The 20,512-nt window shown below is 52.0% G+C and overlaps 1 protein-coding gene across 1 annotated transcript in view; it reads left to right on the forward strand.

Moving 5' to 3' along the window:
* SMS (spermine synthase) overlaps positions 1 to 20,512 on the forward strand; it is a 62,047-nt gene that overhangs the window by 17,738 nt on the left and 23,797 nt on the right. The window contains exons 2-4 of the mRNA XM_055121415.1: positions 10,770 to 10,890; positions 15,107 to 15,200; positions 15,956 to 16,020. Of these exons, the coding sequence (XP_054977390.1) occupies positions 10,770 to 10,890; positions 15,107 to 15,200; positions 15,956 to 16,020 (280 nt within the window). The remainder of the gene's footprint in view (positions 1 to 10,769; positions 10,891 to 15,106; positions 15,201 to 15,955; positions 16,021 to 20,512) is intronic.

Genomic DNA, 20,512 nt, shown 5'->3' on the forward strand with positions numbered 1-20,512 from the left:
ATTTCTCCTGGCGGTGCTCGGGGGACCCTATGGGATGCCGGGGATCGAACCCGGGTCGGCCACGTGCAAGCCAAATGCCCTCCCCGCTGTGCTATTGCTCCAGCCCCAACCTCATGGTTTTTCACAGACGACTTCACCCCTCCCCGCCTTGGGACTTTAGATCTGAGGGTGTCTAGTGACTTGCTTCACAGCCATCCAGGAAACTTTGCAAGCTCGCATTCCCAGGCTCCCTCCTTTCGTCATCTGGAATCCATCAGTGCCCAGCCCGCCTCTGTGGTGTTGGGCTGGTGGCCTTTGTCTTTCATCTCTGTACAATTCCCCAGTGGCGCTGACACTTGGCAGTGCCTCCTCGGTGGCTGAGTGTCTCTTGCCATCCATTCTGGAGGGGACTATTTTTTTTTTCTTTCAGTACCCAGGGAGGTCGAGCTGGAGGAAGATGCCAGGGCTGCCTCAGGGACCCCGATACACACGTGGTTTGGGACGTCCCCGAGTCCAAAGTGCGTTATCTGTGGAGCTGCTGTTTCTTTGTTGTTTCACAGCCCGGCGTTGCCGTGTGCGTAGAGACCCTCCCGCTGGCTTCTGGAAACACCTCGTGGGGGGGCGGGTGTTGGTATTGGTGGGAGGTGGCCGGGAGGAAACGCTGCTCTGCAGGGGACAGGAGGCCACCGGTGGCCGGGAGCACTGCAGGCCTGGGGGTTTGTACTGTTCCAGAACCTTCCTGCGTCCCCGCGCCTGGGCCTGGCTTCTCGCCCCGCCGTTACCTTTCCGCCCATGAGGGCTTCTTTGCCGAGTTCTCTTCTCCGGCCCCACTTGGGGGTGCTTTGCCCAGCGTGCTCCCACCCCTGCAGAGCCCACTCAGGCAGAGGTCGGTCGCCTGATGGAGCGTGAGGGCTTCCTTCCGGGAAGCCAGGTGGCCCGGTGACAGAGCGATCACCTCGCCTCCCCTCCTCCCCTTCCTGGGACCCCCTTCTCCGGAGGCCCCGAGAGGGGACGGGACTGTTGCGGCCTCTGGACCGGCCGGTGCCTCCCTGACTTGCCTGCTGCCGGGGCCTCTCGGAGGTAGCCCGGCGGGAAGGAGACAGGATGTGTGAGGGGCTCGCACGCTGTCCAGGGTGTGTGTTTTGTGAGCCCCCTTCTCAGTCCCGATGCAGATGCGCTCCCAGAGAGAAGACCGGGGCTGGTGTTCCTCGAAAGTAGAGCACGGCTCTCGGCGCCCCCCTTTTCAGTAGGGGTGACAGAGCTGGCCTCACATGTGTGCAGGAATACCCTTTTTTTTTTTACTTTTTGGGTCACACCTGGTGATGCACAGGGGTCATTCCTGGATCATGCACTCAGGAATTACCCCGGCGGTGCTCAGGGGACCCTATGGGATGCTGGCAATCGAACCTGGGTCGGCCGCGTGCAAGGCAAACACCCTACCCGCTGTGCTATCGCTCCAGCCCCCAGGGGAATACCCATTTAACTGCTCTCCTGGGGAGGGAAAGGGCGAGCAGGCAGGGGAATAATTAGCACCGTGTTTTCATCACCCCAAGTGCACCCGAATGTCAGCCTGCTCGGGGAATCGCAGCGTTGGCTTCTGTAAACAGTGCCATCTGCTCTGCCTTCACACACCGCACACAGAGCAGGCTGGGCCGGGAGGGCCGTGGAAGTGTGGACCCCAGGGCCTTGAGCGGGGCGTTCCGTCCCAGCCTGTTCCGTAGTAGACTTGGTTCTGGATGTCCTCCTCTTCCTGGTGTTCCCTGGCTCTCCGAAGAAGAGCCCTCCAGATTGATGTCATGGTCCCTTCGTGTATTTTGTGACCCCCCCGCCCCCACACACACATCTTGCTGCTGTGTCTGAGATTGGCTGCAGGTGGCTTTAGGCCTGGGATGAAGATTGTGTCTGCATGGGACGGTCACTCGGGCATTTGCTGTGCAGTGGCGGTGGCTGGGGGAAATGGGTAGAAATGACCACCATTTAGAGTCCTTTTTAATCTGGTATCTGTGATTGCAGGGGAGAAACTGACATCTGCATCTGTTTGTTTCCTCACAGAAACAGGCTCTAAAATTTCAGCTTTGGGGGGGCTGGAGCAATAGCGCAGTGAGTAGGGCATTTGCCGTGCTCGCAGCCGACCCAGGTTCGATCCCCATCATCCCATATGGTCCCCTGAGCACTGCCAGGGGTGATTCCTGAGTGCGTGAGCCAGGAGTAACCCATGAGCCTCTCCAGGTGTGACCCCCCCCAAAAAAATTTCAGCTTTGGGGAGAGAGTTTTATTGAAATGATTCACATGTCATACAGTTCCCCTTTGGGGGGTCATGGGCCATACCTGGTGGTGTTCAGGGCTTCTTTCTAGCCCTGTGCTCAGGGATCACCCATGGAGGGGTTCAGGGGGACCATCTGTGGGCCGGGGTATCCAACTCAGTTAGCCACGTGCAAGGCAAGTGCTTTACCCATTGGACTCTCACCTCCCCCCAATTCTCTGTTTTGAGGGTACAGCTGGTGAACAGTGGCCTGCAGTGCACTTACTGAGTTGTGTGACCACCACAATGGATTTCAGAGCACTCTTCTTGTCCTGGAAAAAAAAAAAAAACCCACAAACTCCTATCTCTCGCTCTCCTGTTTCTCCCAGTCCCTGACAACAACTAATCCGTTTCTATCTCTAGGGATTTGCCTTTGCTGGCCTTTTCCCCTGGCGGGATCACCCCCTCTGAGGCTGCTGCTTGCACTGGGCGTGGAAGCTTCCAGAGTTGCCCACCAGGCAGCCTGTGTTGGTCGGGACGGCCGTTGGTTCTGTGACGGCACACCGCTGTTCTTTCTGTACCTCGATGGATGGTTGGGGGTTCTTTTGTTTTGGTCATACTGCTCTGAACATTCGTGTTGGCTTGGGTTTCAAGTCAGGAGATTAATCGTCCTGCAGCTGCTGTGCAAAGCTTGGATGGACACGGGCCAAGCTGGCCGAGTGTGACGGGCTGACAGCACCTGTCTTACCTTCGCTGCTAATCTGGGGAGGGGGGCTTCACTTGGGCTCTGAGGGTCTGAGAAGTCTCCTGATACATGGCCTTTTGGTTACACTGGACCTAGAAGTGATTTCCTTAGAACTGTTGAGATTATGCCTTTGATGGTGAACTAGGAAGGCTCTCTGTGGATCGCTTGACTTCAGTGCTGTGGACTTGCCAGCTGTCAGTGTTCATGTCCTTTATCACATCTAGCGTGTCCGAGTGAGGCCAGAAGCTGTTCTTGAGCCTTTGGACAAGCAGTGACAACTGGCTTGAAGAAGAGCAAGCCCGCTAGGAATACATGCACTGTCTCGGGAACGCACAGAAGGCTATGGCGAAGGTGGGAACTCTGGAACGGATGTGTTTGCACCTTGAACTTGACATAAAGTGATTGTTAGCGGGGCTGAAGCAATAGCACAGTGGGTAGAGTGTTTGCCTTGCACGCGGTCAGCTCGGGTTCAATTCCCAGCATCCCAGATGGTCCCCTGAGCACCGCCAGGGGTAATTCCTGAGTGCAGAGCCAGGAGTAACCCCTGTGCACCACCGGGTGTGACCCAAAAAGCAAAAAAAAAGTGATCGTTAGCATACAGCTCTTAGTTCTGACATGTCCACTGCCAGGACAGCCATGCACTTTGCCTGTTGGAGTCTTGGGTTTGATCCTTGAGCACTGCTAGGATTGGCCCCTGAGCACAGATCAGGAGTAACCCCATGAGCACTTCCTAGGTGTGTTCCAGACTCCCCTCTTGGAAAAACTCAAAAAGGTTAGGATATGCGAAGTGATATTTAGGGCACAGGGCATTGCCAGGGCCATACCTGACAGCGTTTGGGGTGGGAGTGGGGTGGGGCATATGGTCCCGGGAATCAAACTCCGGATCTCCACATATGAAACACGTGTTCCAGTCCTTCAAACCTCCTCACCCCAGCCCCTTCAGCAGGGTTTCAAATGAGGCACCTGGAAGACTTCCGGATACAGCTGGAACCCAGTTTCCATTTCTTCTTGTAGGTGTGTGGACTGGAGCAATAGCGCAGCGGGTAGGGCGTTTGCCTTGGATGCAGCCAACCCGGGTTCGATTCCTCCATCCCTCTCGGAGAGCCCAGCAAGCTACCAAAAGTATATCGCCCGCACGGCAGAGCCTGGCAAAGCTCCCCGTGGCATATTCGATATGCCAAAAACAGTAACAAGTCTCACAATGGAGACGTTACTGGTGCCCGCTCGAGCAAATTGATGAACAGGACGACAGTGCTACAGTGCTTGTAGGTGTGGAGAATCAGTTAAGAAAGCCAGGAAACGGGTTTCTGTGTGCAGGAGAACTCGGCTCAGGCCAGGTGTGACTCGTAGGTTCTTTGACCTTGTCTCGAGCTGGGGGCTTAGGGCAGTGGTGGCTCTGCAGCCAGCTTCCTGGCCGTCGTGCGCGGGTGGGAGTTAGGGCAGTCCCTGACCACGGCTGGGAAGCAGAGAGCAGAATTGAGGATGAGCCGGGGGTCTGGGTCTCTGGAAACGAGGAGGAGGAGGGCCTGGGGGCAGGAGAGGGCCACGGGGCAGTGACGGGAGGAATGAAGAATGAATGTGGGAGAGGGATTGAAATACGTATTTCTCCCAGCCTGTTGTGGGAGAGGGATGTGGTTGGCAGAGAATCGGGGAGCAGGAGCTTGATGAGTTGTGGGGTTTCTGGCCGGCATGACTGAGGATGTTCTTGGCAAGAGTTGAAAATCGTCTCCTGATTTCCCAAGGCTGGTGTCGCGAGCGGCCACACACACAGGCAGCAGCGCCTCGCCAGTGTGTAGTAGGGAGCGACCCCACACAGCGGCCTGAGTGTCTCCAGTTTGGCTTCTTTTTTGTTTATTGTTTTTGTAGTTTTGGGTCACACCTGGCGATGCCCTGAGGAGTTACTCCTGGCAATGTTGCAGGACCCTCTGGGATGCCGGGGACCCAAGCTGGGTCACCGGTGTAAAAGGCAAACGCCCTCCCCGCTGGACTCCTGCTCCGCCCCCTCCGCTTTGGCTTCTTGGGTTGGTGAAGTCGGAAACCACTTCGATGGAGGGATGCTTGAGCCACTGGGTCACAGCTGGGGGCAGCCTCAAGTTCTTCAGGATGTGACAGTGGCTGAGTCCTCTGGGGGATCTGCAGCGACGGGAGTATAACCGACATGGGGGGAGGCCGATTTTGAGGTCAGACCTGTGAGCAGTTGGACAGGTAGCAGGTGGCCGCTGCCGATAGAGGTTTGGGGTTCAGCCCTGTGGAGCCGATGGTCCGTTTGTAAATGGTTGCCGGGAGAATCCTGGGCCTTCATTGGCCCGGTTTCGCACCCGGGTCTCCCGTTCCACTTACCGGAGCGGGATGCTTCCTTTGTTTTGACCAAACCTGGCAAAGTCGATTGTTTGAAAGTTATTGTTGGCTAAGCAAACACAGGGCAGGCAGTGATCTGGAATTGGGGACATCGAGTGGTCCGGTGGACAAAGAACATTTCGCCCTGGGAGCGATGGCTGGTTTCTGAGCAGTTAGCTGCATCTGCTACTTTCAGGGAAGTCTTGATTTCTTGTTTGTGTTGGGGTCAGACCGGTGCTATTAGACTATTCTCTCCAGCCCCTGCCTGGGGAAATTTTAAAGAACTGGAAACATTTTCCCCATGTAGTTTGTTCCACTGATGTGTCCTAAAAACGGTTGTATTGTTTTCTTTCACACTGGAATCTCCGGCTTCCCTCTTTGTAGCCATTTAGGACAATGCTATCTTTTTTCTTTTTTTTGCTTTTTGGGTCACACCCAGCAATGCTCAGGGGTTACTCCCGGTTTTGCACTCAGCTCCTGGCAGTGCTTGGGGGACCATATGGGATGCCGGGGATCGGACCCGGGTCGGCCGTGTGCAAGGCAAACGCCCTACCCGCTGTGCTATTACTCTGGCCCCCGACATTGCTATCTTGTTTTCTTGTATTTCCGCTCCAACCTGGGCTCATTTTCACCCAAGGGTGTTCCCTACTTCCCCTTGCCCTGGGCAATTAATTGGAGTATGGGGCCATGTTTGACAAGGAGGAATTGATACTCACATTTTTACTGAGTATGATCAGATTGCTGAAGGACCAGAGGCAGGATACTCCTTCATACCATACCTCAATCGAGGAACCCGAGAAATTCAGGTATATTTTGTTGTGCATGCTGCTTATGTGTGTAAAGTTTGAAATTGTGTCACAATTTTAAGGCATTTTTCTGAAGGTATTTGATATGCTACCTGTGGCTATGGTTAGGCAGGGATTTGATTTTTAACTGATCTACCGAGAGTATCCCACCCGCACGGCAGAGCCTGGCAAGCTCCCTGTGGTGTATTCAATATGCCAAAAGCAGTAACAACAAGTCTCACAGTGGAGACGTTACTGGTGCCCGCTCGAGCAAGTCCATGAACAACGGGACACTGTAGACAGTGCTACAGTGCTACGGGATGTAGCATCAGAGATTTTAAAACCTCTCCCGATTACTGGAGAGCAGATTCTGGATTGAAAAACCCTTGTGTTTTGGTGTTCTAGAAACATCAGGTACACCGTCATAAGAATGGTTAATCTCACAAAATCATTGCCACTTCCCGGACGAACGTTGACCAAGCACCTGAGACCAAGGTGACCGAGCCAGCTGCCCTGTTGCCTGCTGGAGCTGCGGCTCAGGCCTTTGCTTCTGGTTTGCACTTGCAAGTGTTGATGTGGAGCAAGAGGTCCTGGGCGTGTTTCAGCCTTCGCCGCTCTCTGCAGTCTAACCCCGGCTTGGGAGCAGTGTTCCCAGGCCACGAGCAGGTGACTGTGAATGACGGTGGCCAGTGGGCAACATGGCATGTTTCCCACAGTCCTGGCCAGCCTGGGAGTGAGTGTCCACGGGGACTAGATACTGGCCACAGCCAGGAAATACATTCAGACCCACCGTCTGTCCTGGGCGCTGGGGCTAAACCTCTAGGATGAGCTGCCGCTCGTGACCGGGTGGGTCCTTTTGTCTAATGTGTTTTCCTTTCCCTTGACTCCTTGCCGGAGGGCCTTCCCGGAGCCCACCTAGCGCCTTGCTGCTAATTGCACCAGTCAGAAGAAAAGGGGCTCGGCCAGCAGTCGAGGGCTCTGCATGTGTCAGGCAAACATACCCCCTTTTCTTCTCCTGGGGGGACAGGGTTGGCCCCAGCTCAGTCCCGTGGCCATTTGCTGCACAGCCTGGCCAGTGACACGCAGGGTGGCCCTGTCTGGATTGTCCCCTCATCCGCCCGGGGGATTTGCGTCGTGCCAGCAGAACCCAGTCTTGAGGCCATTTTCCCAGGGTGATGATTTGTCTTATACACTTGCAGAACAGAAAACATCTGCTCTCGCCAAGGAGGGATTGGATAATTGCACAGCGGCTCTCTCGTCCCGGGGCAGTGTTGTGGAGCTCGCTGGAACTTGGCCGGCTGGGCACGCTTGCTCGCCCGCCCCGCCCTGCACATCCGGTCACTCCCACTGCGGCCTGGCCCCACCATACTTCACTGGCGCGCACAGACCCAGCAAGGCCGGTTCTTAGCAAGTTCCGTGTTTGAGGTGGGGGTCTTAACATTGCCATCCGAGGCAGCTGGGGGATATGTGGCTTAGTGGGAAAGTGCAGCCTTTGCCAAGAGAGGCCCTGGGTACCATCCCTGGCGCCGAAGCCCCAAAACCAGAACAATCAAAGCCACACTTCTAGGAATAGTATTGTTCAGCCTTCTCCTCCTTCTGCTTTCCTGACGTGAATCTCAGAATGCAGCAAAGACAACTAGATTTTTTTTTGGGGGGGGGGCGGAGGGGGGAGAAGCAAACCTGGTGATGCTAAGATCTGCATTCACAAATTTCCTGGCAGGCTCCGGGGACCATATGGGATGCCGGGGATTAAACCTGGGTGGGCTACATGCGAGGCAAGTGCCCCTGCCTGCTGTCTTCAGGCCCCACCAACTAACTAGATCGTTTTTTCTGCCAGATGAGTTTCCCAGAGCAGTTTTGCTGGGAACGAGCAAGAATGCAATGCGGGTTACTGTTCTGTTCGTCTGTACCGGGGTTGCAGTGGGTGAGGGCTGTGGATTCCGTGCCAGTCTCTCTTGAGTGTGAGCCTCTCCAGGGCCCCCTCCACAAGCCCCCGCTCCTTCGCAGTGGGCCGCTGGGCACTGCCTTTTCCCAAGAGCCTCCTCAGTTGCGGCCCACCCTCTGTTAATATTTTGCTGCGAGGCCCGTGAAGTCCCTTTGTTTTCTCACTTCTTACACACGTGCTGGTAGCACACGAGAGAGTCTAGGTGCTGTGACCTGCTGTGTCTCCCTGCTTGTGTTTGGGGGGGTGCGGGGAGAGGTACACTCTGTCAGTCAATCATTGACTTTGGTTCGAATTGTTGCCTGTGAAATATTCTAATTTCTCTGTGTTTAGGGATTCCGAATCCCAAACACTCAAGTGATAAAGGGCTCAACTCCCGGGGCTGGAGCGATAGTACAGCGGGGAGGGCGTTGCCTTGCATGCAGTCAACCCAGGTTCAATTCCCAGCATCCCATATGGTCCCCCGAGCACTCCCAGGAGTAATTCCTGAGTGCATGAGCCAGGAGTAACCTCTGAGCATCACCGGGTGTGAGCCCAAAAGAGAAAAAAAGGGCTCAACTCCCTCTGGGCACTAAGGGAAAGTCCTTGCTGGCCTCCACCGCCTTCTGCACCCCCCCCCATGCCTTGGCATTTGGCTAAGGAATTATTACTCCAATTATTACTCCAACCTCTACGTTTGTCTTCACACCAAAGGCCCCTTTCTCTGCCTTCTTTTGGTCTCTTAGAAGAGCACTTGTAATTGGATTTAGGACCTGCCCAAATCACCCTGGATTATCTCATTTCAAGATCCTTGGTTTAATTCCATCTGCCAACAACCTTTCCCTAATAAAGTCACCTTCCCAGCTTCTGGATGTAGGCGGGTCTTTTGGGGACCCATCCTCCTACCGCCTCCAGGGAGAAGGAGTGAAATTTTGATTTCAAATGGCAACTTAGTTATGTTGTGTGTATAGTTTTTGAACCACACCAGTGTATGGGGCGCTACTCAGCTGTGCTCCGGTAACCTTGCAGTTCTGGGGATGTGACTTGAGTCTCTGTGCATGCACAGTCTGTTCTGGCCTGCAGATAACGTATTTTTTTTCTTTTTGGGTCACACCCAGCGATGCTCAGGGGTTACTTCCGGCTCTGCACTCAGGAATTACTCCTGGCGGTCCTGGGGGACCATATGGGATGCTGGGAATCAAACCTGGGTCGGCTGTGTGCAAGGCAAATGCCCTACCCGCTGTGCTATTGCTCCAGCCCTGCAGATAAAATTTTAAAGAGATTTGTGTCATCCAGAATAAGACACAGACTGTCCAGCTTGGCCTCAACTGCGCATCGCCCTCATTCTCACTGGGCACAAGTTCGACTTGGGAACATGGTCAAATGTCACTGGAGATAGACTTTATAAGAGTGGGGGGGGAATGGGGCTGGAGTGATAGCACAGAATGTGGGCGCTTGCCCTTGAACACAGCAGAGCCAGGAGTGATCCTTGAACATTGCTGGGCCTGGCCCCCAATTTTAAAAAACAGTGAAAAAAAATCCCTAGCGTCCATTTCGTGACTGCAATGAATTCCACTGTCACCTTGCAAAACCGTACGATTCAGCTGAACTGGGGAGATTTTCTGTTTAACCTGTTCAGGTCTCAGGGGTGCTGCCTTTCTCAGGGAAGGATGGCTCTGGAGTTAGACCCAGGGAGTAATTTGATTTTCCTCTGAGTCTCATGGGGGTTTCTTAGCGAACGGTCCATGCCGATTTCATAATCCAGGCCCTTGACTGCAGACTCTACAAATTCGGTGGAACCAGCACTTCATCCCACAGTCTCTCTCAAAGAGTGAGACAGATAGTGACCTCAGGGCTGCAAGCTAGGCTCTCTGCAACCCTTCTGAAGAAATTTGGGCTTATTCCCCCCGCCCCACCCACATAAAGAAGGACCATTTTTTTACAAAGGCCGGGATATTCACAGATCTGTGCCCATTGGGTGCTAAGCAATTATCAGCAGTTGACTTGACTGCATAGCATTGAAAATAGGGCAATCTATTTTATTTTTTAATCTCCTATTTCATTCCAGCCCATTCTATTCTAGCCTATTCCATTCTGCCTGCAAACGTGCAGCCCTCATTGTTTAGAGGAAGCTAAACTTCTCCCAATCTTGGGTTTTTTTTTATTGGGACCCAGACACTGAGCCCTTTTTGGACGGGGCCTGGTGAGGTCTCTGGATCGAGGAGGGCTTCCCCGGATGTGCCTAGCAGTTGGGCCCGGGCGGAATTTGTTCCCTTTCTCCCTCTTAGTGACCTTGGTATGAGCGGCACCATTTTAGTTCCTACTTTCCCGATCAGAAAATAACTTGTTCATTCTTGCCACACACCTGGGAATGTCCATCAGCCATGGGTGGACATGCCTTTCTTGTTCTCAACGGACTAGCCTCATGATTTATTTACCCTGAAGCAGCCTCGTGGTATTTGCCGTTCTTTGATGTCTGGGTCTGTGGAATAGTTCATTCAGCTTTCTGGGCTGGGGGGCATGGGAGATATCTTGACACAGCTGTTTTGTGGTGGGCTTCTGCGCCTTTGCTCTTCTCACAGTTACCTGCCCGCCCTCCTCCCCCCAACTACCCTGGGTTGAGAATGAATGTTTTTAGCTCACAAGGAGCAAGTGATCCTGCTTCCAACGGTCTTACAGGACGGTTAGAGGCAGACAGCCTCCCTCACTTTCTGAGCTTGCTGCCTCCTGACCCTCTTGCCTTCTGCCCTTGTTCCGCAGCTGACGGTGAGACCATTCTGAAAGGCCTGCAGTCCATTTTCCAGGAGCAGGGCATGACCGAGTCAGTGCATACCTGGCAAGACCACGGCTACTTGGCGACATACATCAGCAAAAATGGCAGGTGAGGTGTTCCCGAGGGCCCCTACCTGGCTCCCACTGCGCAAGGCGGGGGGGGGGTGTGGTTCTCAGGGACTATTTCTGGCTCTGTGCTTGAGGATCATCCCTGGCAGTGCTTGGGGGTCCACATGTGGCACCAGGGGTCTTGAACAGAGGCCATCTAAGGCAAGCATCTTACCCCACCTTCCCGACCCCATCCAACTGCATACTGTTTCTCTGGCCTGAACGCTTATATTTTCTTAGAGGCCTTTTCAGAGGAACCCTCCTTCTCCTTTTCTCTGCAGTTCTTGAATTTTCTACCCTAGAGGCCAACTCTAGTCTTCTAAGAGCAGTTAGAAGCAGTTATGGGTCAAGGTGAGGTGGGGGGGTTTGGCGGTGGCAACTGGTAGGACAGAGGGCCACAGGAGAGAAGCAGGCTTGGGAAGAAGGGGATCGTGTTGGGACGAAGGATGAAAAACACTTGTCTGGAGTGTTTAGAACGTACATCCCCGAAGGCATTTTTTGACAAGAGCTATTTGCAAATTGCTTCTGAAGGCAGAAAAAATACAAATTAACATGCTTCATTTAAAAGCTTTCCACATTAGTCTTTACTTCTTTTTTTTTTTTCCTTTTTGGGTCACATTTGGCGATGCACAGGGGTTACTCCTGGCTCTGCACTCAGGAATTACCCCTGGTGGTACTCAGGGGACCATATGGGATGCTGGGAATCAAACCCGGGTCTGCCACGTGCAAGGCAGACGCCCTACCCGCTGAGCTATTGCTCCAGCCCTAGTCTTTACTTCTTAATTTTAATTTGCTGGTGGATCAGGGACGCACCCGAGTCGGCCGCACTAGCTCCCCTGCCCCTAACGCCCCTCTTCTGTTACCGGGTCAGCCTCACTTCTCAGAGCTGCCGTTTTTTCTTTCTCTTTGATTATGGCCTGTCTGTGAGGCTGAGAGCCTGGTCCGGTCCTTGCCAATTTTACTTCTTCTTTCCTTTTTCTGTTTTTCTTTCCTCCCTGCCCCCCTGCTTCTGTCTCTCCGCACACGCCCTGCTGTGGGGTGTGTGGGGTCTCTCCCAGCCGTGCTCAGGGCCCATATGCGGTGCTGGGCATGGAACCCGGGCCTCCCGCATGGGCTCTGGCCCTTTGTCTGATCTCCTAAGCTCTTCCTGTTTGCCCTTGGCAAGGTATGTCTTGATTTCTGGCTCCAGTACCTTGAAGTTGGCACTTCACCGTGCCTTCTAGCAGTCTTGATTTTTGTGTGTTTCTGGTGGAACTGTTTACCAGAACCACCCAGGTGGTTAAAAGGGGGGCAGTTCTCATTTTTCCTTTACCCGGGCCCCTCTCCGTTTGTTGCTGGTTTAGCAGACAAGAAGATACTATCAGCTCATTCAGGGGGCTTGGGCCTGGACTTCTGTGGGGTGGGACACATCTGGAGGTGCTCAGGGCGTACTGCTGGCTCTGTGTTCCGGTATCACTTTTGGCAGGGCTCAGGGGAACCCCATGTGCTGTCAGGGATTGAACCCAGGTCAGCCATGTGCAAGGCAAGCTTCCTACCTACTGTACTATCTCCAGCTCTCTCCAGCCCCCTGAGCTTCATTTTGAAGCTAGGTGAAAGGTCACCCCAGGGTTGGGATGAGGTGTCACATGTGCTAGGGGGGGACAGGCAGTGCTGGAGGGGGGGATGGATTAACTCACCTGAGCCTTAGCCCTGACCCCTAGCAGATACATGTTTTGCAAAACATGCACTCTGGTCCTGTATTTATTTATTTTTGCTTTTATTTATTCGTTTTCCCCCTTTTATTCTGGCTATGTATTCATGCCTACTGCCTATATATTCTTACAGATTTTTTCTTATAATTTGATCTTTTTCAAGGGTTTTTTTTTTAAACCATGGCTTATCGTTAGAAGTGACCGCTTGGGTTCTGTTATTTTGCTGGTTGGTTGGTTAGTTTTGTGGGGAACACACCAGACTCTTCAGGTCTTAGTCCTGCCCTGTGCTCAAGGGTCAGTCCAAATTGGTAGTGCAGGGGGACCATATGCGGTGCTGGGGATCAAACTGGGATTGGCCACATAGAAGTAATTTTGTTCATATTTAAGTCATTTAACATTTGTTCAATCGGGCACCAGTAACGTCTCTCATTGAGAGACTTATTGTTACTGTTTTAATTTAAAATAAACAAATGTATTAAGTAATATATTTTATTATTGACGTAATAAGATTATACATGCAGCATCACCCTTACTGCATGCCACATGCAGTTATATGTTTCATTTAAAAGGTGGGAACCTGGTGACACCCACTGATGAGTGCAGGGAGCTCTTTCTGTAAGGAGGCACATACCGGCGCTGGAGCAATAGCACAGTGGGGAGGGCGTTTGCTTTGCACGTGGCCGACCTGGGTTCAATTCCCAGCATCCCATAGGGTCCTCTGAGCACCACCGGGGTGATTCCTGAGTGTAGAGCCAGGAGTAATCCCTGTGCATTGCCAGGTGTGACCCATAAAGAAAATTTTAAAAAAGGAGGCACATACCCCTATCACTTTTTGTCCCTAAAATAAATCCAACTTTTAAAATATTTAAAACCATTTTGAAGCTACAGGCTGGAACTGGCTTGCAGGCTTGCAAGGAACCAAGCCAATTAAACCTGCTGGCAGTCAGCCATTGTTATGGCTATTTCGAATTCTGAAGGTTATTCAGAAAACCCAGTTTGCCCTTCCTCTCTTAGTGCAGTCACCTGCTAGGGTGCCATCTTAAAATTCACTTCTCAGGACTGGAGCAATAGCACAGGGGGTAGGGTGTTTGCCTTGCACGTGGCTGACCCGTGTTCGATTCCCAGCATCCCATATGGTCCCCTGAGCACCGCCAGGGGTAACTACTGAGTGCAGAGTCAGGAGTAACCCCTGTGCGTTGCCAGGTGTGACCCAAAAATAAAAAAAAAAATTAAAATTCAGTTCTCAGTGCTTGGTGCTGAAGTCACTTTCCCAGGCCTAAGAACCTTCTTTTGCGAACTTTAGCTTTTGACTCTAAATCTTCCCTAAAATAGATGTTGGTTTCCGAGCCTTCTAGAAGCGACTCAAGGGAGGGAGTACACACTCTGGTGAGTACCACCAGGGCCTGGTGACAGGAGGACTCATAAAAGACAGCACGGAGGACTGGAGAGGCAGCTCCAAGGGCTGTCACGTGCTTTGCATGAGGGGGCCCCCCTGGTTCAACCCCTGGACTCCCAAGTGGCAGCTGGAATAGCCCTGGAGCACTGCTTGGTTTGGTCCAAACTAAGAAGTCTGTACAAGGTGCGGTGTGTTCACTAGCGTGTTGACATGCACCACTGGGGGCTCACACTCAAGTGTGGGTTACGTGACACCGTGATAGTGCTGGAGTCTATGTGACCAAGTCCTGCCGGCCCCACTTAGGTCACTGGCAGGCTGTCCCTCACACCTGCTCCGTCCCCATGGCGTGGGGGCTCATCCTCGCTGCCCGAATTTGAAGGCAGCCGTGGCGCTCAGGCCGAGGCAAGACTGTGTTCTTTGCTTAAGAAGAAAAGGGCAGCCCCGATCTCCTTCACCCAGATTTCATTTAGCAGAAAGGAATCTCAGGAGAAGACTGAAGCCGGATTGTTTTAGTTGGGAAAAAAATGAAAAGGCTACATAACTTGCACACGGGAGGCCTGGAAATAATCCCCTGCCCTTTATGGTCCCTTGAGCACTGCTTGGTGTGGCCCAAAGGCCAAAATAAAACATCCCAGAACATCTGTGAGAGAGCGAAGACAGACTTATAAAAAGCTAAAAAGTCGGGGGGGGGGTCGTGGGATTTTGTGTCTGAGTGGCAAAGTGCAGGTGACTGTAAAATGCAGTGCCCCATAAGTGAAGGGAGACATAACCCACCCAGAGTAGGGGGGTCCAGCCGAGCAGAATGGCCTTCCGCCCTTGTCTTGTAGGGCTGATGATTCTGATTGCCTTTTCCAAGTTCCCTTGGATTGGGACTTTCTTTGCCGTGGAGGCCCTTACTAGAGCTCATCAAGGCAAAGGACTGGAGCGCTGAGAGTTTTCTCTCAGCCTGGCAAGGCCTTTGTTCCTATTGAAGGTCTCCTGATGATGGCCCAGCGCCAGGTCCCTCCCAACCTTTCTTGATTTTATAGCTTCCTGGTATTCATTGTTAAGGGGCCTCCTACCTGCCTCGGGTCTTTTCTTTCAGGGGCTGTGAGACCATTCCTGACCTCGCAGTATCTTTTCCTTTGTAGCTTTGCTAACTTGAGAATTTACCCACATGGATTGGTGTTACTGGATCTTCAGAGCTACGACGGTGATGGACGCGTGAAAGAAGAAATTGACGGCGTTGGTGTCCCACTTGTATTTATACTTAAGTATTCGCAGAGCATAAGCTCTATCTAAGTATTCGCGGAGCATAAGCTCTGTCTAGTTTAATGTTCAAACTTCCTTTCACATACTTGCTGAATTTCTGGTTAATTGGGAACTTTTCTCCCTGGAGATGAGTAACTTTAGAAGAAAAACAGTTTACCCAGTTGTTGGGGATCTGGCTGCCGTATTTCCCTAGACGGCTTGAGTCTGAGTAGGGGTTTTATTGTAAATGTCTAAGCCAGAATGACACATCTGGTTATAGCTACATTATTCTTTAGGCTTGCCCTTTCTGCCCTTTCTATTCTTTTGTTGGTACCTTTTGGGGTTCATTTTGGGGCCACATATGGTGGTGCTTAGGTGTTAGTCCTGGCTCTGCACTCAGGAATCACCCCTGGTGGTGCATGGGGGACCTAGTGGGATGCGGTGGATCAAAGCCCGGGCCAGCCTCATGCAAGGCAAATGCCCTCCCTGCTCGACTCTTGCTCGGGCCCTGACTTTTATTGGCAATTTAGACTGAGGGTATGTCCACACCATGCAGGAGACTTGGCGTGGGAGTGTGGAATTGGGCCAAGCCGGGAGACTGCGGTAGGGACGGGGGAGGACAGGTGTATCTGGGCATCTGCCAGCCTCACACAGCTCTGTCAACACGGCCTCAAGCTCCTGGCCAGTAATTGAGCTGTTCGTCTGAGCTGAATCTGTAAGCCTATTGATTTCCTTTCTCTTCACTGTAGCTTTTGAACAAAGTCGAAGAAAGAATGAGAGAACTGAGTCAGGACTGTACTGAACGGGTGAAGAGGTAAGTCTGTGTTACACACATCCTTCTGTGTTTCTTTCATGAAGAAAATAACCAGTATTGGGTCTGGCCCTGAGTGCTACCTACTTCAGATACGGAAACCTCGGGGCTGGAGTGAGAGCACAGCGGGCAGGGCATTTGCCTTGCACGCGGCCCACCCAGATTCGATTCCCAGCATCCCATATGGTCCCCCAGCACCGCCAGGGGTAATTCCTGAGTGCATGAGCCAGGAATAACCCCTGTGTATCAGTGGGTATGACCCAAAAAGCAAAAAAAAAAAAAAAAACAACCCCAAAACCAAAGCAGATATGGAAACTTTAAAAGTCATCTTCATCTTCTCACTAACAGAGCTAGTGAGAACTGTTCAAGCAAGACATAGTGTATAAAATGTTTGCCCCTTATTGCCCTGTTCCCTCAAAATGGAATTGACTGAAATAGAGCTTTCTCCAGCTGACAGCACTCTCCAGATGGGAGAATCCTGGGGCTGGAGCAATAGCACAGCGGGTAGGGCGTTTGCCTTGCACGCGGCCCACCTGGGTTCGATTCTCAGCATCCCATATGGTCCCCTGAGCACCACCAAAAGTAATTCCTGAGTGCAGAGCCAGGAGTAACCCCTATGCATCGCCGGGTGTGACCCAAAAAGCAAAACAAACAAACAGATGGGAGAATCCTTATCAGCAAGAGCCAGGGCGTTTAAATCAGCATGCTTAATTTGAGCATCCTTAGGAAAAGCTCTGGGACAGATGGAAGATAGCAAGAGAGTTGTTTGACCCAGTTGCTTCGAAAACCAGAAGGGGCCAGTGAAAAGAATGTGACACAGTGCAGAACTTGAGCGGTGTTTAAAATCTGCCAGAAAACTGAGGTTCATCCAAGTTCAGTTTAGAAGTCCTCGGCCTCTTCCTCAGCCTTCAGGACTTGGCCGTATCCACATCCTATTCTGTCCTGATCCTGGTTTCCTGCTTGCAGAGCTTTCCGTGTCTGCAGCCAGGCACACAGGCTCCTGCTAGGTCATAACATGTTTTCGGAACTCAGCAATCATGAATTTGCCAGCATCAAAATGTTGCTGCTGCTTTTGTTCCGTCCAGGAATGACATTGTCACCAGTAACCATAAACAAGTAAGTTCGTTACCACCCGCAGAGCGGACCCGCCTTTGTGACCAGTGAATTGGAAACCTGTGCTTTTCACTAACAAAGGATGAGATTCTTTTTTTTTTTTTTTTTTTGCTTTTTGGGTCATACCCAGTGCTGGGGGACCATATGGGATGCCGGGGATCGAACCTGGGTTGGCCGCGTGCAAGGCAAACACCCTACCCACTCTGCTTCGCTCCAGCCCCACGATGGGATTCTTTGTGGGAAGCTTTGGTACTGCTTTACGAAAGAAAAAGGAACAGGGCAAAGCAGCTCCCCGCCATTAAATTCCTCATTAAAACCAATTTTCCCAGTTTTCAGTCTCAGCCCCACCGCCGGTTTCGGTGCCTCAATGATGTCCCTGCCCTGTGGCAGGTTCTTGTCCCTTTGCTGAGCTGCGTAAAGCTGTGGCTAAGGAAAGAGCCACTTTACCTCCACTGGGGGGCTGTGAGCACAGCAGGGACTGAGCAGTGCGACTGCTCGCTGGGCTTGTGGTGGCCCCTAGCTGCCTCCATGGGATCTGCCCCCTGAGAGCCCACGCCAGTGACTCTCTGTGTCCCCTCCATCCACTGTCACAGGGTTGACATTTGCCTGCTGCCTGGGACTTGTCCCGATTGGGGCGCCGGGTCTTCAAAGCCCCCCTCCACCTCGAAGCTTAGTCACCTGAGTGAGGAGTTGGGTAAATCAGGAGGGAGGAATCAGTTGGGAGTATATCCGTTTCAGGGAATTTGCTGTGCAAATCTCAGCGTTCTTTCCCGGTGTTAGTATTTCACTGGAGAAAGCCCCAGTCCTTTGTGCCAGGGTCCGGGCTGTGCTTTTGGAAATGAGTGTGGAGGGAAAGACTCGGGCGAGCACGTGAGCCGGAAGAGCCTGGCTGGTAACTGTGCCGCCACCTGTGTTGGGAGCAGGGCTGGCAGCCCCTACATTGTATTCTGGTTCCACGGGCCACACCCCTTTGCCAGGTGTATTTTCCCATCTCTTAGTGTCCTCTGCTGGTAGTTTCTAGTATATTCACCCTGTCATCAAAAATACCTCACGTCGAGAGACAGACAGAGCGAGCCGAGAAGAGTGGCAGGCTGATCTCACATTGAGAGCGAGAGGAGAGAGACAGTGGCAGGCTGCGGGGCGAGGTCGGATGGGGGAAGTTGGGGGTGGTGGGAGGGAAACTGGGCACACCGGTGGCGGGAAATGTACACGGGTGGAGGGACAGGTGTTAGAACACTGAACCCCAATCATGAATCGCTTTGTAAGAAACCCAATCATGAACCGCTTTGTAATGGGCTAGCTCACGGTGATTCAGTACAAAATTTTTTTTTTAAATCTCACATGTACAAGAGACCAATATGAGAAAAGCAGTGCTTTGTTGCCATTCCAGCAATACGTGACTCAGCTGAGAATCTTCTAGGTGCCAGGGGCCTGAGCAATAGTACTGTGGGTAGGGTGCTTGCCTTGAATTCTGCCAACCCATGTTTGACCCCAACACTCCATTGATCATGTCCAGGTATGGTGGCATCAAAAGAAAAACAAATGACTCTTCTATGTGCCAGTGTTACTGGTGAAGCTTTTTTTTTTGGCTTTTGGGGTCACACTGGAGACACTCAGGGGTTATATTCCTGGCTTTGCACTCTCAGGAATTACTCCTGGTGGTGCTTGGGGAGCCATATGGGATGTCAGGGATCGAACCCGGGTCCGCTCTGTGCAAGGCAAACTCCCTCCCCATTGTACTATCGCCGTGGTTCCTACTGGAGAAGGTTGGTTGGGGAGCTAGGACCTTCATCTGGTCGCCCTAATGGGATAGGCTTAGTATCCTCCTCAAAGGGAAGAAAGGCACTTTGGCCACTGAAGAGCTCTGGTGGCATCTGCTGTAACCAGTGGACACACTTAGCAGTGCAGCTGATAGGACATCCAGCTTATATTACCTCACTTACAGACAAGGAGATTTTCAGGCAGAGCACCTGCCCTGTACTTCCGTATCATGAAACATGCCAGAGGAAAAAAGAAGTCAGTGTATGTTCCTTCATTCAAAAACATTACAGCTGTAAAAAGATATTATTGGGCCACCTGGGGACACTTGATTGTGGCACTCGGGGAGTGGCTCAGCGGCAGAAAGCAGCTGGTTTGCAAGTGTGGGCCCCAGAGTTTATTTCTTTTAAATTTTATTATTTTAAAATTTTTATAAAGTTGTTGACAATAATTTATTGCATTCAATATTCCAACACCAATCCCACCACCATAACACCTTCCCACCATTATTTTGAATTTTCCCACCAACAACCAAGCCTGCCCCAAAAGCAGGCCCTAAATTATTTATTTTGTATTGCTTCATATGAGTAATCCACTAAAAAGGATATCAAAATTTTCCTTAGAGAAAAGTGTGTGAAGATTGTTGTAGCTTAACCTGGAGCCATTAAGCCCTTGTGTAAGAGATTACTAACATGTTGTTACAGGTTGACCCTTGTGTGCTAGTATTTTTTTTTATTGAGATTGGTTGCCTTCTACTTTACACCCCATCAAATGTGGTGCGCTACTCCCGGTACATCAGTGGCATAGAGAATGAGATGCTGCGCTGCCACAAAGGCGGCCACACGCTCCAGAAATTCTAAAATTTAAATAGGCTAATAGAGCAGGAAATATTTTTTTTTTTGGCTTTTTGGGTCACACCCAGCGATGCTCAGGGGTTACTCCTGGCTTTGCACTCAGGAATTACTCCTGGCAGTGCTTGGGGGACCATATGGGATGCCAGGGATCGAACCCGGGTCGGCCGTGTGCAAGGCAAACGCCCTACCTGCTGTGCTATAGCTCCGGCCCCAGGAAATAAATTTTTAACTGGACAGTGACTTTGGGGTCTGAGGGCGTCTCTGCAGCTTGTGGCTCTCTTACGAGATCTGTGAGTCTCCGGCCCCAGAGTTTGGTCCTTGATGCTTCCCAGACTCCTGGCAATGTGGATGCTTGGGTTCTCTGGTGCACAGGAAAGCATGTGGTCTCCAGCTCACCATGGCCCAGTGTGCAATCAATGCAGCTGAAAGTATGTGACATCCCTCACCTCCCATTAGCTTTGCAGGTGCTGCAGCTGTGAGTGCCCCCACCTCCAGTGAATACCACAAACAAGAGAGTGTGTGATCATGCCCCGTGCCTTTTACTATAGCAACAACAAGGAAGAGAAGTGGAGAGGGCTGGAGCGATAGTACAGCGGGGAGGGTGTTATTTGGCTGACCTGGATTCCATCCCAACATCTCATATGGTTCCCTAAGCACTGGCAGGAGTAATCCTGAATGTGGAGCTAGGAGTAGCCCCTGGGTGTGACCTCAAAAAGCATAGAGGGGGGAGCGAGGGTTGAAAAGAGAGATATAGAGAGGCCTGACATAGA

This window comes from Sorex araneus, chromosome X (assembly GCF_027595985.1).
Source record: "Sorex araneus isolate mSorAra2 chromosome X, mSorAra2.pri, whole genome shotgun sequence".
In the NCBI taxonomy this organism is placed as follows: Eukaryota; Metazoa; Chordata; class Mammalia; order Eulipotyphla; family Soricidae; genus Sorex; species Sorex araneus.